This window comes from Takifugu flavidus, chromosome 14 (genome assembly GCF_003711565.1).
Source record: "Takifugu flavidus isolate HTHZ2018 chromosome 14, ASM371156v2, whole genome shotgun sequence".
NCBI lineage: Eukaryota > Metazoa > Chordata > Actinopteri > Tetraodontiformes > Tetraodontidae > Takifugu > Takifugu flavidus.
In genome coordinates this window covers 14,132,326-14,147,199 of record NC_079533.1, presented here as the reverse complement: position 1 = coordinate 14,147,199, position 14,874 = coordinate 14,132,326, and the positions used below count along the sequence as shown (strand labels likewise).

The 14,874-nt window shown below is 46.2% G+C and overlaps 2 protein-coding genes and 1 long non-coding RNA gene across 5 annotated transcripts; 2 read left to right on the top strand and 1 right to left on the bottom strand.

The window, feature by feature from the left end:
- The first annotated feature begins 113 nt into the window (after positions 1 to 113).
- LOC130537919 (uncharacterized) lies at positions 114 to 2,580 on the top strand. Its single transcript, XR_008953722.1, has 3 exons — positions 114 to 1,018; positions 1,372 to 1,488; positions 1,823 to 2,580. It is a non-coding gene; the product is annotated as an uncharacterized LOC130537919 (long non-coding RNA).
- An 834-nt stretch (positions 2,581 to 3,414) lies between these two features.
- slc25a14 (solute carrier family 25 member 14) lies at positions 3,415 to 9,076 on the top strand. The gene is made up of 8 exons (XM_057053620.1): positions 3,415 to 3,745; positions 4,565 to 4,703; positions 5,312 to 5,406; positions 6,619 to 6,704; positions 6,796 to 6,891; positions 7,069 to 7,193; positions 7,273 to 7,486; positions 7,618 to 9,076. The coding sequence occupies exons 1-8, from the start codon at positions 3,562 to 3,564 to the stop codon at positions 7,657 to 7,659; spliced, it is 981 nt and encodes a 326-aa protein (XP_056909600.1). The 5' UTR covers positions 3,415 to 3,561; the 3' UTR covers positions 7,660 to 9,076.
- Positions 9,077 to 9,250: 174 nt separating this feature from the next.
- Positions 9,251 to 14,640, bottom strand: LOC130537118 (putative monooxygenase p33MONOX). 3 transcript variants are annotated; one of them, XM_057053623.1, is made up of 9 exons: positions 14,459 to 14,640; positions 12,482 to 12,588; positions 12,349 to 12,404; positions 11,965 to 12,140; positions 11,774 to 11,885; positions 11,515 to 11,642; positions 11,288 to 11,391; positions 11,039 to 11,220; positions 9,251 to 10,010 (listed from the first exon to the last, which is right to left on the bottom strand). In XM_057053623.1, exons 3-9 carry the CDS (start codon positions 12,371 to 12,373, stop codon positions 9,802 to 9,804), a joined length of 936 nt encoding a protein of 311 aa, XP_056909603.1. In that variant the 5' UTR covers positions 12,374 to 12,404; positions 12,482 to 12,588; positions 14,459 to 14,640; the 3' UTR covers positions 9,251 to 9,801. The 3 variants fall into 3 exon arrangements, with proteins under 3 accessions (XP_056909603.1, XP_056909601.1, XP_056909602.1); XM_057053621.1 differs by having other exon boundaries at positions 9,251 to 10,013; positions 14,459 to 14,635; XM_057053622.1 differs by having other exon boundaries at positions 9,251 to 10,013; positions 12,482 to 12,524; positions 14,460 to 14,635.
- Between the last annotated feature and the right edge of the window lie 234 nt (positions 14,641 to 14,874).

Sequence of the window (14,874 nt, the reverse complement as noted above, 5' to 3'; positions counted from 1 at the left end):
TCATGGCAGCGCAGTCACGTACAGATCTTCACCGATGCTGAACGGCGTTAAGATGAAATACACAAAATTTGTTTAGCTGTGAATTCCAGTTTTAAGTAAAATCAGAGACATCCAGCCGACGACCTCGCTGTCGTCCATAAAATAATTTTGAAGTGAAGACAAAACCAACAGCTTTATCAGCAGGATTCATTTGTCTCCTCCCTCGCTCTCTCTCCCTCTCTCCCTCTCTCCCTCACACACACACTCACACACACACACACACACACACATACACACTGGGTCAACCGTCAGATAGGTCTGACTGTTACAGCAGAGATCAGCTTATCTAGCATAAAAACAGCTTTCTTAAAGCCTAAACCTGCACCCATTTTCCACCATTATCACACATTAGCTGGTGTGACTAATGGTGTTTTCTCTACACGCTCCAAACGTCACCTGGCAGCACGGACGCTCTTAAAGGCTTCGAGCAGCAGTGGCGCCGTGAGAATGAGGAATTCCTGGAAGTATCCCGTCTCACGGGATCCCCTGCTTCCATCTGCAGAGAGGAAGGCTGAAAAAACACTACAGGCTCAAGCACGTCACAGGGACCTTAACATGTTCCTCGTTCCTGTATCTTCATTACAAAGAAAAGCGTTATCAGAAGATGCTTTAAGGGGCTACTGTGGTATATTGAATATATTTATTTAGTGGCATAAATAAACCAGTCAGGATCCGACCAAGTGTTTTCAAACCTCCTCCCACCTCCAAACATCCAGACCCAGAGAGACACACAATGTGGGACTGTTGTTCTCCGCCTGCTAGACCTTTCAGGACCTTTCAAAACAAAGCGTGGGTCAGCAGTAATTGTGCCCTGCAGCAGACAGGGAGCCGGGGAAACTGTTGAAACGGCCGCTGCCGCCCTCCAGCCGCTGGCACAGACGCTTCTACATCCACCCGCAGTTTGGGGACGGAGACAGGAATTCCCAGAACTGGAAGTTCGGTGTGAGGGGAGAGAATTCTTCTGGACCAGACTGTTGAGGTGATGTTGATGATGTGGCTGTAGCTTTGACGGTGGGCTTTAACCCTGACCTGACGGGGGTTTTTAATGTGGAGATGGAGGAAAATCTGAACTGGAATTGTGTCCTGATTGAGAGGATGCAGCTCAGAAATAGAAGAAAACCAAGAAACCGCCTTCCCTGCTTCAGAAAGCGGCTCATGTTTGAGCTGTAAACTTTTGCTACTAACAGTACTAACAATATTATTCAATCAGAAAACTAAACAGGGTTCTGTTTATGAGCTGGTACCATTGTTCTCACAGATCTGGTATCGTTGTTCTTCCAGGATCAGAATTCGCAGGCAACATTTGACTGAATGTCCGTGTCTGTCTGTCAGGCTGAAGATGTCGATAAAGAAGAGGCTGCTGTCCATGTTGTTGTGCTGTGTTTACTGTGTGGCTTCGCTCTTTTGCCTCCATCCAAACCGCCACAACTGCTTCTCCACTGGAGCTCGGTGAGTCAAGGGTATGTTCAGTTCTGGAACTCTTCTTTCAGGAAATAAATGCTCTTTTCATGAGATTGGAACTATATCAGGGTGTCAATAATGACCAAACCTTTAAAAAATTGTTAGCGATTGCTGGTGAGTGCCACGAGTTTTCTGTTGAATCGGAAAGAACAGGCTCCAGAACAAGTATTAACTCCACATAAGGCACTACTGGTTCTCACAGAGTTTGGGTTTTCCCAGGAACCAGAGCACAGGTCAGAAAACTTGCCTGAAATATCCGAGTGGGTCCAACACTTCCTGTACATCCCGTCTTTCCCTCTCTCGTTTGCTTTCTCTCTTCCAGGAATATGACGTCGGTTTTCCAGCAGATTTACCAGCGTGTGATCCGGCTGCTGCGCACCGCCTGATCAGCATCTTCTCCAGAGCTGTCCTGCCATGATGGTGTTTCTCCACCATGAACCTCCAACAACTCTCCACCTGCTCACTGATTCTGGGGACCTGCTGCATGAAGTGTGGGTGACGTTAAGAGCGATGTTGTTTCAATTAAACCTGGGTTTATAGTCCAATGTTGGCACCATGCAAAGACCTGCGCCAAGACCTGTGCATGTAGCACGTGATAAAATGGATCCTCACAGGACCAGTTACAGTCCTGAGGCAGGAAGGAGAGGAGCCTTGTGGACCTCACAGGCCCTGTACAGGCCTGAAGGGTGCAGATTATGCCTGGATAGAAAGCTAGCCTGGAAGTTGCTTTAGTGAGCGCTGCTTCCTACATGTGTCACCAAAATTGCTGGTATTACTCAATTTACTTCCCAACTCACAGCAGAAGTTACAAATAATATAAGAAAGCATCTGGCCTGAAAATATGCTTGAGAATATGAGATGAAAAGTGGTCCGGACTCTAGAAAAATGCAAGCGTGTTGTGGTGAATACCTGCAGTGATAATTTGTGAAAAACCTGTTTACAGATTGTTTTTTAATGCTCGAAAATGTTCTAAATCTTTGGAGCAACGATAGCAATATCATCAGGGATTTAAAATCTACAAAATATTGAACAGTTTTTCTTATATTTTCACTTCAATAAAGTAAAATTTGTCTCTTAAAAGATCTTTTGTGAGTTATTTGAGCAAACAATGACATTTTAAATTTTAGTCACGGGCACATCTATTTATTTATTGTAAAACACTTCATATATTGTTTCTCTAAATCTCATAATGTCCAAGAACTTTGGGTAAAAGTAACATAATAATATTAATATGCTTACTATGCATTAATGGGAAGACTGTAACTTCTTTGGACATTAGTTTTATTATTCCTTCCTTCAGCCGACTTGGATTTTTAAAAACAAGTTGAGCCTTCTTGCCTGTGGGGGCAGCATTACGTAATTTGACGTTCAAGTCTCCAGAATACAAAAAAAGAAGAAGAAAAGGGGGCGTGTTCGCTCGCCCTGCTGCGTTTGACATTAACTGATATGGAAAGCTAACAGTAGTCGGGAACTTTTCTGCTCGCCTTTTATTAAAGTCGAGCAACAGTTTTGAAACATGGGAAACAGATCCGGATAACCCGGCACTAATTTGTTGTAACACCACAGGTACGTGATCTTTGTGTCAGACATTAGGATAACTACTTTTTCCACGATAAAGCATTGCAAATGAGCTGCCGTCCACAAGTGTTAGCTTAGCCTGAGCATCCTTCGTGCTAAACATAAGCATTTGTGACGTAAGTATAATGCGCAAATATGCATTTTACAAATAGAAAAACCGAGAAATATACTTCTAAAAGTTCTGCAATGTGACCGTAAAAATCCTCATGACACCACAACGTTAACAATATTAAATTTAATCCATTTCTCGTGACAGTTGCTGTCACCGAACTGTTATTCACAACCGGCCCCGCCCTTAGAAGTATCAACCAATTGAAAGGCTTCAAAGTTTGATTGACTGCGCTCCCAGCCAATCACATCCCTCCGGTAGTTCCGCTGTTCTCTGCCGCGGTGTTTTTACACAGCGGGCGTCTCTTTCCGGCGCAGTACGCAGGGATGCTGATGCTGAGGAGCCTCCTTCAAGTGTAGCATCATCGTTCCTCAATGTTTTCCCACATGCTCTGTTGTTTGAGGCTGCAGCACTGTGTTGACCTCTGTCTCGGGGGGCTGCTGTTGTTTCTAGCGGGGCTGCAGCAGGTGGAAGCCGCCGGCGCGGCCGCGGAGATGGCCACCCTGAACTGGAAGCCGTTCATTTACGGAGGGATGGCCTCAATTGTCGCAGAATTCGGTAGGCTGCATGATGCACCACAGCACGCAAACCCTCGCTGTCCTGTCTGCGCTGCTGTTTGCTGTTACACCAATTTTGATACTTGTAGAATGAAAATAAAAGAATGCATTGTCCGTTTCTGGCTAATGATGCATTTAGCACAACAAAGCTCTTTGATGCACATTTATACCGATGGTTTATCAAAGTAAAACACCAACAAATTAAAAACTAGGCATTGCATTTGATTCCAGAATGACTGTGAAAAACAAAACAAAACAAAAAAAAAAAGATTGAAAAATGGAAACAGTTCCAATCACCACAGAGGCACCTTTTATATTTGATCAAGTCATTCAATCTTGCTGACTGTGTGACACTTTATCCATGTTTGCTGTACATCACTGGACCTAAATGCATTTTCAAACTTCAAGAAGGGCTTCCATCTGTCTACAACCAAGATCTAAGGGATCCTGGAGATGTTGTGACATAAATGGCACAGCCTCACTCATGCATATTAATTATAGCTAATTAGTATGTAGCATATTTTCCACATTAAAAAAGGAAAATTCCACACACACCATAATTACCTGGAAATAAAAACCGTAAAAAGATGGAATACTGTGGAAAATAATTGGTCTTAAAAGCTCACAGACTGAAAAGACTGATATTTCTGTGTGATGCTCTTCCCCGCAGGGACTTTCTCATAAATAAACAGGCTGATTGAACGTTTTGTTCAGTAGTTTTATATCATTTGTGTTAGACGTACCTGGTCAGAAGAGCTGGGAAACCGTGTTTTGACTCTTTTAGATGGAGTTTAACTTCACGTCGGTTGTGTTTCCACAGGGACGTTTCCCATTGACCTGACTAAGACCCGTCTCCAGGTCCAGGGTCAGTCCCAGTACACGGAGGTGCGCTACAAGGGGATGTTCCACGCTCTCTTCAGGATCGGCAAGGAGGAGGGCATCCGGGCGCTGTACTCTGGGTATGGGACCAGATTTACACAACGATCGACATCCATCCAGACCTGAACAGTATCATTAAAAGACTTTTTAACCTGTGATGCTTTTGAAAATCTGTTTCAGTCACTATTATTACGTAATCACTCCAACGCCATCATTTGAGCCAACCACCATTATTTTGAATAATTATTCAATTATTTTGTCATTTGTCTTTATCAAACCAGCTGGATGAACCTGATGTAAACCTCACATTTCACAAAGGGCAACGTTACTTCACGTCACTTGGAAAAATATCTGTAAGACACATGGATGCAGAAAGACGTGTAGGATGAGAGGATACGGCTGATCGTATTAGTGCACTTTGTTGTAATGTCCTCAACGTAGCAACAGCAACATTAGCCGAATGCTAACGTCAGCTAACAGTTTCTCCGGTGTGTGATCTTAGCATCAAAGCTGGATGTGTCATGGCTCGTTCCAAGACTGAGAACAGCCCCAGCTGAGGTTCAAGAGCTAACACTGTAGTAACACTGTAATACCTAAATAGCCGCAGCAATGTCCTCAACAATTTGAGTGTTTTTTTTGTTATCTGCCATTAAAACCGTTAACAGACAGGTCTGATCTCTCCCGGCAGGATTTCTCCTGCTTTGCTGCGACAAGCTTCTTACGGGACGATCAAGATCGGGACGTACAACACGCTGAAGAGGCTGTTTGTCAGTCGCCCAGAAGGTGAGTGTTCCGTGTTCCTGATGACGCTCAGCCTGACTACAACTGTTCCTGAGCTGCAATTTAGTGTTAAATAATAATAATAATACATTATCATCCTTGTTCGACAGCTGTTTATAAGATGTTATTACATGCAGCTTCTTTCATCTACATTTATTTATCCTTTAAGTTAGTTTTTGCATTTAAAATGAAAACCTGACAGTAGTAGTCCCGTTGTGGGCCACCAGGGGGAAGTCAAGGTGTTTCAGAGTTTGTGACTAACTCTATTTTATTTGAATGTATTTTGTGTTTCTACTGCTCGCTGCGTCGGCGCTGCTGCTGCTGCTGTGTTTGAATGCTTGTTTTGATGCAGGCCTTTTTTGTCCCGCGGGTGTGTCGGGACCCTCCTGCTCCCCCGTCCATAAAAAAGAGCGGCGCCAGGACCGCCACAGTAACTGTTGGTCAGATTGATCAACGATGGCTGTAACTATTGTTCCAACCTCAGCCTTCCTCTCCGTCTTCCTCCTCCTCCCCCAGAGTAGAACCGTCACCCTGGGTTACTAATGACAGCTGTCATTCTCTGACAAACTCATATATTAACCCACATAATGAATAATAGCTGGTGGATAATTTAATGTTCAAACAGCATCTTCATTCATTGTTTGATTTTTAATTTGCTTGGAGTGTCGGGTGGATGGAGCTCCACACCTCCCAGAGTCAGTTTTAGCTAATAATCAGTCACAGAAGCACAAAAACTGCAAAGGAAGTAATTTATCAGCAGAAACCAAAAGTGTAACAGCTAAAATTAAGGCCCATCCCTCCCTACGTGTGTTTCCTATCACGTGTTGACAGTTTTGACATCTTCTCCTCTGTGGTTTCTAAGACCTGCCTCCATCCATGAGCTGTTCCAAGTAACCATGACAACTCCTTTAATTCCGACTGTTATTTAGATCATTATGAATTTAAATCTTCTCTGATTTAACTCAGATTTTCCTCCTGTTAACAAACAAATCTCATTTTATTTTGAACATTTGTTTTTCCACTTTATGGATTAATCAGAAAAGCTAAAGTAAACTCTGTTTCTTTGGGTCTGAATTAATTCCCATTCAGGACTGATGACCCTCTTAATCCTAAATATAAGATTAAACAACGGCCACGAATCCCAATGACCTGATGATCCCAAACCTGATCAGTTTGTTCTGGCGCTGTGATGATCTGTGATTGTTGTCTGTACAGACGAGACGATGGTCATCAACGTGTTCTGTGGCGTGGTGTCTGGAGTCATGTCCTCCTGTCTGGCCAACCCCACCGACGTCCTCAAGGTGAATCTGACGACCTCTGGCGCGCTTTCCTCTTTCTCTGAGGGAAATATTCCAGAACAGGTTAAATCAGTGTGTGTTTACCATGTTCCAGATCAGGATGCAGGCTCAGGGCAGCTTGCTCCAAGGCAGCATGATGTCCAACTTCATCAACATCTACCAGACAGAAGGGACCAGGGGGCTGTGGAGAGTAAGAGCTGCTGCCTTCGCAAAAATCTAAAGCTTAGTTGTCTGCAGCAGCCACAGGGGGGCGGTGTTTCACCATTTCTAACACCTTTTTCTCTATACTATAATATATATATACTATGCTCTGTATACTATAATTCACTGTTGTAAATGATCGATTCTTCATCGTTCTGCTCATCAGGGCGTTATTCCCACAGCACAGCGCGCAGCCATCGTTGTCGGGGTGGAACTTCCTGTCTACGACATCACCAAAAAGCACCTGCTTCGCTCGGGCGTCATGGGAGACACCATCTTAACGCATTTCATGTAAGTCCGATTCTTCTATTGAATGAAGCTTTTTCTGAGCGCGAGTCCGACTCGTTTTGTTTCACCTTTTGACGGACAGTTCGAGTTTCACCTGCGGGCTGGCGGGTGCGCTGGCGTCCAACCCCGTCGATGTGGTGCGGACCCGCATGATGAACCAGCGGGTCTTGTCCGGAGGCCCGTTGTACAAAGGAACCCTGGACGGGGTGATGCAGACGTGGAGGAACGAGGGCTTCTTTGCTCTGTATAAGGGATTCTGGCCAAACTGGCTGCGACTGGGACCCTGGAACATCATCGTATCCTTTAACGGGGGCGCCAGCGTCACCACAACTAGCTAGCAAGACTGTGGCGATGGCGGCGAATGACCGCAGTGAGTTGATTGTCCTCATTCTGTCCCGTGACCCGTTTTCCTGAATGAAAGCCTCAGTTCTTCATCACCTTCGAGCAGCTGAAGAAGCTGCCGTTTTAACGGCAGCGGGACGTCTTCACTGGTCCAAGCGGTCTGCAGGTCTGAGCTTCGTCTTTGTGCTCTTTTATTTATTTTCCTCCTCCTCTTCTGTTCTCTCTCTCTCCTCTGACGCTCCTCCGCCGAGCCATGAAGAATCTCACAGATTTGGACGAAAACACTCCACAAATGCAGTTTTTAATCAAAGATGCCAAATATGTGACTTTTTTCTTTTATCCTCGTTACTTTGGCTCTCGGCTGTTTTATGGGGAGCTAGCAGGTCGTTAGCATGGTTGTTAGCGAGGCAGCCTGCTGACGGACGTCTGTTACACGCGTCCTGATGTCCACGTGACGGACGGACGCAGGGCGGTGCCAAAACACGATGTCTTACAGGTTCAGTTTGCAGCTACTTTCAAAGACCAAAATACTCCAGAATCGTTTGAAATAATTAGCATTTTTAATTCTTCACCAGTGAAGCATCTTAAATTTACCAGCAATCTTAAATCAAACGTGCCCCAAAACGTTGTCTTGTTTTCAAAGATATTTTATTTCTTTGTTGATGTTTTCCTTGAACGTGTTTTAAAATGTTTCCGCAAAAAAAACGATTATGACGATTATGGAAGATTTAGATTTTACCGATTGATGATAGTTTAAAGGTCAAAAATTTGCCGTCGGGATCTGAACCAAACCATTGGGTGTTTAAACATTTGTTCAAGTATTTATGCATCGTTGAATGAATACAGTAGATAAAGAGAAGAGTATGATTTAATTGACTCATATTTAACGAAGTCCAGCTTAACATGCTGTGAAACAAGAACAAAACCGAGGGTGTTTTTTACCCTGAAGGATCACTGCTGACCTCCTGGAGCTCAGCTAATGCTGTGAAAACTCACTTTTACTCCCAATTTCGAGTCAAAAGCTGGATTTGAGCTCTAAAATGTCAGATTGAACATTTTCTCTACTCACGATCAAACCTGCTGAGCATCTCTGGGAATCGATCAGTTTTGAGTCGTCGGTTCTTAGTCGGATGAACTGAAGCTGATTGAGCTGGACTGGGGTCAGAGATGAGCCGCTGAGGGTCGGGACGCGTCTTTGATCCAGCAGCCACTTTGGTTGTGCCTGTTTCTTTGTTGTGTGAATGTAAACGCTTCGGTCCTGTTCACGTTTGACCGACTTAAGGTCTGAGGAAGAATGATCTGCACTCACGGTTTGACTTTTAGAATCAACAGTTTTCACTGGTCCTCGTTTGATGAAGCGTGATGAAGAGGTCGTGCAATGACGTGCGTTTCTGTTCTCAACTTCTCATATTCACATCACAATGTTACGATTTTGAACATTTTTATAGTTATTTCTCCTCACTTGTTACACTGAGTTTTTTTCCCGTTTGGCATTATATAATTTCAATATTCCCTCAAATAAAAATATGCTGATTGTGTGATAATTTGTTGTGCTTGCTTGAAATTTTATTATAAAAAGATTCGTAAAGGGAGAAAAAGGAATTCCCATGCTGCCTGGAGGCTGCGGTACCGGGATTCTACCACAGGGTGGAGCAGTTGAGCGACTTCGATGCATCAACGCTTTAATTCCCATTTTGGCATTAAAGAACGTGATAACGTTAACAGGAAATGACGTCACTTTAATCCAGACACAAGATCGTCAGTTGTGGTTTTAAAGGGGGACAGCGTCACTTAGACATTTGAGGAAAAACAAATATTTACATCAATGGATTTAATCTTCAGTTCAACATTTAACTTCAGTTTGGAGACTCAAAAGTGCGACAAGGAGTTACGTTTACGTTGGCTGAGTTCTGTAACATCGGAACCATCGTTTACTGAGATGAACCTTCACAGAACATTAAACTATCAAAACTGGGAGGAAGGAAAAGTGCGATTTCACATGAACGTGAGTAACCTGTAACCTGGACACGAGAAGCTAACTTGGAACGTTAAAGATGTGCTAGCGGCTTCCTACGACATACTGCCTTCGTGTCAAAGCTACCTTCAGTTCCACCTGTAACAGAACATTCGGGGGGATAAAGACGGTGGCCACTACCGATGATACAAAATGGCTACGGCGGTTTTCCCGCCAAAACCTCAATACTCCGTAGGCCGGATGTCGCACTGGGCAGATTTCGGAGGGCTAATTTTGACCTCACAGGACCACGACTCAGAATCCCGATGGCGTCAGGACGTTCATGTCTCGGTGCCGCAGCTTGTGCGGCCGCGCGCCGGGACGTCGAGCCTCCGTGGTTGGGATCTCCATCTTGGGTGGAGCCATTTGAGCCGCTGGGTTGTCAGCTAGCCGCGTAGACTGGGCCTTCATCACCTCCATGGGGGTCGGCTTGTTGGCGCCGCGATACGCCTGCAGCGCAAAGCCTGCTGGGAAATGGGAAAACAGACATCAGACCAACAGAGGGAAGTGTTTCACTGACGTTAGCCTGGGGTTAGCAAGCGTTAGCACGGTTCAGGCTGTGGATGCAGGATCGTGACTCAAAGAGTTTGGAAGTTTACAATAAAACACGTACTTTAGTGACAGACTGAGGAGTTTCTTTCTTTTCTATCACGTTTGATTATAAAGCCACATCTTCCAGCCTCAGACAAAAGGTGAATTTGTTACTTTAGCATCTTCTCAGTGTTTTTAGCAAAAAGTTAAGTTTTGATAAAATCATGCAAACAACACTTCTGAACACACTTTTACTTCTTACTGCCTTTAAACTGCGAAGAATTTCTCAAAAAACTATAGAGAAAAGTACATTTTTGACCTAAATGAGCCCAGTAGAACATAAATCATTAAAACAGGATAAATGAATAAAAAAAAAAAACACCAACGGAGACTTTTGGTGTCCAAATGTCCAGTTTCCAAAGCTTCACATACCCAAAGTCATCCAGGGAAAAATATTTTGATGGTTCCCAAACAGTCCGAATCGTTCTTCATGTGAAAGAGCCGGAGGTGTGTTTGGGAACAAAATATATCTGACAGGTCGGGCGGAAAACTCGCCATTGAAAGCCAATAGGTGAGGAGAATCGTGGGGGCGTCGGCCTTCTGCACCGTCTGTTCGCCGTCCTACTGACCCGAACCGGGGGCCGATAACCTCTTATCTAGCCTGCGTCTGCGCTTGAACGCACCACACGAGGATGTTTACGTTGCCTCTTATTACGATGTGTTTACCCTCAGTTTACCGTAAAGGCTGGTCAATATCCTAAAATGTTACTTTCAACACTTTTTACAGTGTAAACCCAGAATTCCCAGATGATCCATTATTAAATGACAATTTCCTGAGTTTTCTGGTGTATAAAACGTCAATGAAATCCAGAAAAAAGCATCTTTTAAGGCAAGCGAGCAGAAAAGTGGACGTTTTAAAGAGACCCAAATGAGTTCTGTGCGCCGGAGCGCTGTCGGGTACCTGCGGATGACGGCTCGGACCCCAGGTCAGAGGTGGACTTGTGGACCGGCGGCCGCGGCCCGAAGGCGCTCCAGCGCTCCACCGTGCCTCCCCCCGCGACCCCCCCTCCTGCAGACTCTCCGATGTCGATGCTGCTGCTGCTGGAGGAGCTGAGGTCCGATCCAGCACCACTGAACCAGCCTCTACAAACCAGAACCAGGAGAGTTTACACAGATGAGGACCGCGTGTGTGCACGCACGTGTGCAGTACCTCCGCTGTTGCTTGGGGGAGCTGTGCGGCGTGCTGGACGGCGTGGACTGGGTGGAGGAGGCCAGCCGCTCCTCCCTGGACTCCAGACTCTGGATCTGCAGCTTCTACAATGCGACACAACGCCGTTTTAACAAAGTCGGGTTTCATTTACCCTCAGATCAGAGTCTCGTCCCACAGCAACGCTAAAGCGCCGTCGCCGCCGTGGTCGCCGCCGTGGTCGCTCTCACCTGGAGCGAGTCCGGGACTCGATGGTGGTGCTTCGTCTCCTCGGCCGTCAGGCCCTTATGGGGTGTGTAGCTGCTGTTGGAAAGCCCCACCCTCTGCTCAAATGTCTGCATGCTGTCCTGAGTTTGCTCTGGGACACAAAGATGGAGGACATCAGGGCAGTGCTGCCCCCTGGTGGCAGGCAGCCAAGATGCTCTTAAGCTCCTCCCCCTCCCCCTCCACACAGAACGCCCCCGTTTAGGCTGGTGCATGTAAACATACTGGTGATGAGAGAGTTCACAATGCTGGACGAGGCCTTGGTCTTCACCACCCCTGCTGCCCTGGGGGGGTTGGGGTCATGGGGGAGGTGGCTCGTGGCTGCGCTCTCATCCTCCTGCAGGATCATCATCGTCGTCATCGTCATCAAAGAGTGCGTGTGTGTGTGTGTGTGTGTGCGCGTGTGTGTGTCTGACCTCGGCCAGGTGTGTGAACCGCCGCTCCGGTATGACCGGTCGCCTCCACAGGTTGTTGATGCTGATGTTGTGGGGGGGCGTGGACATGGGGGCTTCCAGGTTGTCGTCGTAGCTGAGCGCACGTCGGGTCATTCCGACTGGCAGCCTCATCCCACCCATCCCAGAGCCCTCGATGGCTGCGGAGGCAAAACACAATTTCTGGCTGTGACAAGGTGTGTTGCCATGGTGACAAAGGCGCTATGTCACATCCTACAATATAGAGTGATGTTTAAAGGGGCGTGGCCTAATAACAGGCAAATAAAGCCCATTGTTTGGCACCACTACAGTGTCACTAACTCCTCTTTCTGTTCCTGATGGTGATATTATGGATTCCGGGATCCTGACCTGGTAAATCCCCTGATCCAGACATGATTCCGGGAAGACCGTCGATCGATCAGGACCTGGAGGAAGAAGAACGGCTTCTTCGTTAGGATGGCGGCTCGAATAAGGAAAAACTCATCCAACATCGACTTCCCACCTTCTGTTGAAGTGCAGCTGTGGCGTTGGTCGTTACCGCAGTCCGAGGGGCAGAACGCTCATTCAGAAATGCATTGTGGGTAAGTGTCCAGACGAGAGGAGCTGTGGCTACAGAGGTCAAAGGTCAATGCCTGATGTACGCTTTAAACTGTTTTAACGTATCGGATGTGGAATCGTACTGACAGAAATGCTAAAAACTTTTTAAAACGCTTTAAAATCACCCATAGTTGACCTCACATATAATTGAGCATAAAACAACATAAAACAAACAGTAATATAAGCAGGATCAAAGACTGAAGCAGTGCTATAAAAGACAAGGATGTAAGAGGTTTGAGGTGGCTTTTAAAAGGGGCAGGAGACCAACACGTAACCGCAGGTTGTTCCATAATTTAGGAGCAGAAATCGAGACGCCTCGTCCCCTCTGTCAGGACAGCAGGACGAAGCCGAGCGGGGCGGCGACATCAAAGCATTTAAAGACAAAAAGAATGAGCTGTAATGCCCAGGCAGCCAATGGGGGGAGGCCAGAATAGGAGTAATCTGGTGAAGTAACCGGGATGAAGGCACAGACCCAGGGCCAAACACCATCACCGGGCTTCCTCCTTATGTAGGGACATTAGGGTCCTCCAGGCTTCAACACAGAACACTAGTAGCTTTAGCTCTCTAGAGCCCATAATGTGCTCTCTAGAGCCCAGAGGAAACAGATAGATGGAGAAAATCAAGGGCACTGAAAAGGTTCCCTGTGGAATCCCACAGTTTCCCCAACTTTCCCCAAATTTTTGAGATAAAAGGCCGTTTGGAGGTTGAACTGCGCTGGAGGGGAGACCAAACACCTCCCCCAAGCAGCTCATTCCGCCATCTTGTGAAACACCCAAACTAATAGTGAAAAACGCTGAGTGAACAGATCACAGACTACAGCCTCCCTCCCTAGGAGGGTGTTCTACCTCCTATATATACAAACCCCTCAGCTCAGGCTTTAATCATATGCTAATAATGGACCTGTCAAAAGTATCCTTGGAATCATTCCTGGATCCAGGCGATGGATTCGTAACTTTGAGTCATTAAGCTAAAGGATTGATAAACATACCCGGTTGGCGGGGGCAACGATACAGGCGTACGATCCGATCTCATGGTAAAACGGGACGTGTGTCGCCCTGCTCCTGCGTCGGACCAGACACGCTGCGCCAGATTAAGAGTTTTAAAATGTCCTTATGGTGACAAGAATGTTGACATCGCCAACAATCAGAACGTGGTCGTAGTCGGGGGTTATCCCAGCAGTCGGGAAGAAAGTCTATATTATTGGGGGGGGGTCTTAGTTAGTCAAGAAGAGAACTCGTGCAAAGCAGAGGATATAGATGTCTTGTTTTTTTAAAACATCAGCCTCTGGTTTAAAGGGCGTCCAGTGGGGTCACGTGACCCCCCCATCCTAGCAACCAGTCAATGGCAACAGGGCGATTCTCAGGATTACGAAACAGTCCTGCAGCAGCAGAGGCCGCATCAATGAGGGCTGGAATAAACTCGCCACTGTCCCTTAAAACAGGACTTTATGCGCTCGTTAACGTTCAAATCACTTGGTGACAGAAGCGTCGCGAGCATAACAAGTATCCGTTACTTCCGCATTTGTATTTAGACTGAATACGGTGGGAATCCCACCCTTCCCGTTCACATTCTGACACGTCATTAGAAATCCCATCACCGTTATTCCAGGAATAAATAATAATCTGGACGAGCAGCATAGTGGATGATCAGCATCACTGTTAACACTGGCCTTTTCACCACCAAACCACATTTAAAACGATGCTGTAGCGCCGAATGGATGACCGGTTATCGGATATCAACAAAACGTCTGGAATCGAGTCGAAATCAACAAGAATCTGCGCCTGGACGCATTCCTGTCTGGAATAATCCGATTCCAGAATGGAATTCCGTCAGCAGGCGGAAGATGGCGGCCGTAACGGCGGCCTGAGCTTCTCGTTCTCACCGGTGATAACGGCGACGTCAGGCCGGCAGCTGGAGCACGGAGCAGCGGCAGAGGTCGTGCACGGTCCGCAGAGCAGGGTGATGGCGGGCGGCCATTATTGTGTCCCTGTCAATAAGAGACGCTTCCTCGGTGGAACGTTATCCCCCCTCCTCTCGCGAGACGTTGCGAGATTCCGCGTGGTTCCCGTCAGTGAAGCTGCGAGATAAACACGGCTGCTGTCAATGAACCTCCGCAGCAGCTTTGTCCAGATTTTAATTTAAAATAAACATTTTCTTCTGGAAAATAATATATGAAATGCCGTCTGCATATGTGTTTAGAACAAAAGGAGACGTAAAACTGCTGATGAAGAATGAGCACTTGTGCAGGTAGATAATATAGTTCTAAAAAGTGTTTAACTTGTTTGAAGGCTCAAGTTT

Excerpts from the sequence above, each read along its gene's own strand:
- LOC130537118 (XM_057053621.1), bottom strand. The coding sequence starts at position 12,373 with ATGTCTGGATCAGGGGATTTACCAG. Across the intron at positions 12,141-12,348 it reads TGGATCAGGGGATTTACCAG|CCATCGAGGGCTCTGGGATG; the intron begins GTCAGGATCCCG and ends TTGCCTCCGCAG. Across the intron at positions 11,643-11,773 it reads TGTGAACTCTCTCATCACCA|AGCAAACTCAGGACAGCATG; the intron begins GTATGTTTACAT and ends TTTGTGTCCCAG.
- slc25a14 (XM_057053620.1), top strand. The coding sequence starts at position 3,562 with ATGTTTTCCCACATGCTCTGTTGTTTGAGGCTGCAGCACTGTGTTGAC. Across the intron at positions 5,407-6,618 it reads GTTTGTCAGTCGCCCAGAAG|ACGAGACGATGGTCATCAAC; the intron begins GTGAGTGTTCCG and ends TTGTCTGTACAG. Across the intron at positions 7,194-7,272 it reads ACCATCTTAACGCATTTCAT|TTCGAGTTTCACCTGCGGGC; the intron begins GTAAGTCCGATT and ends TTTGACGGACAG.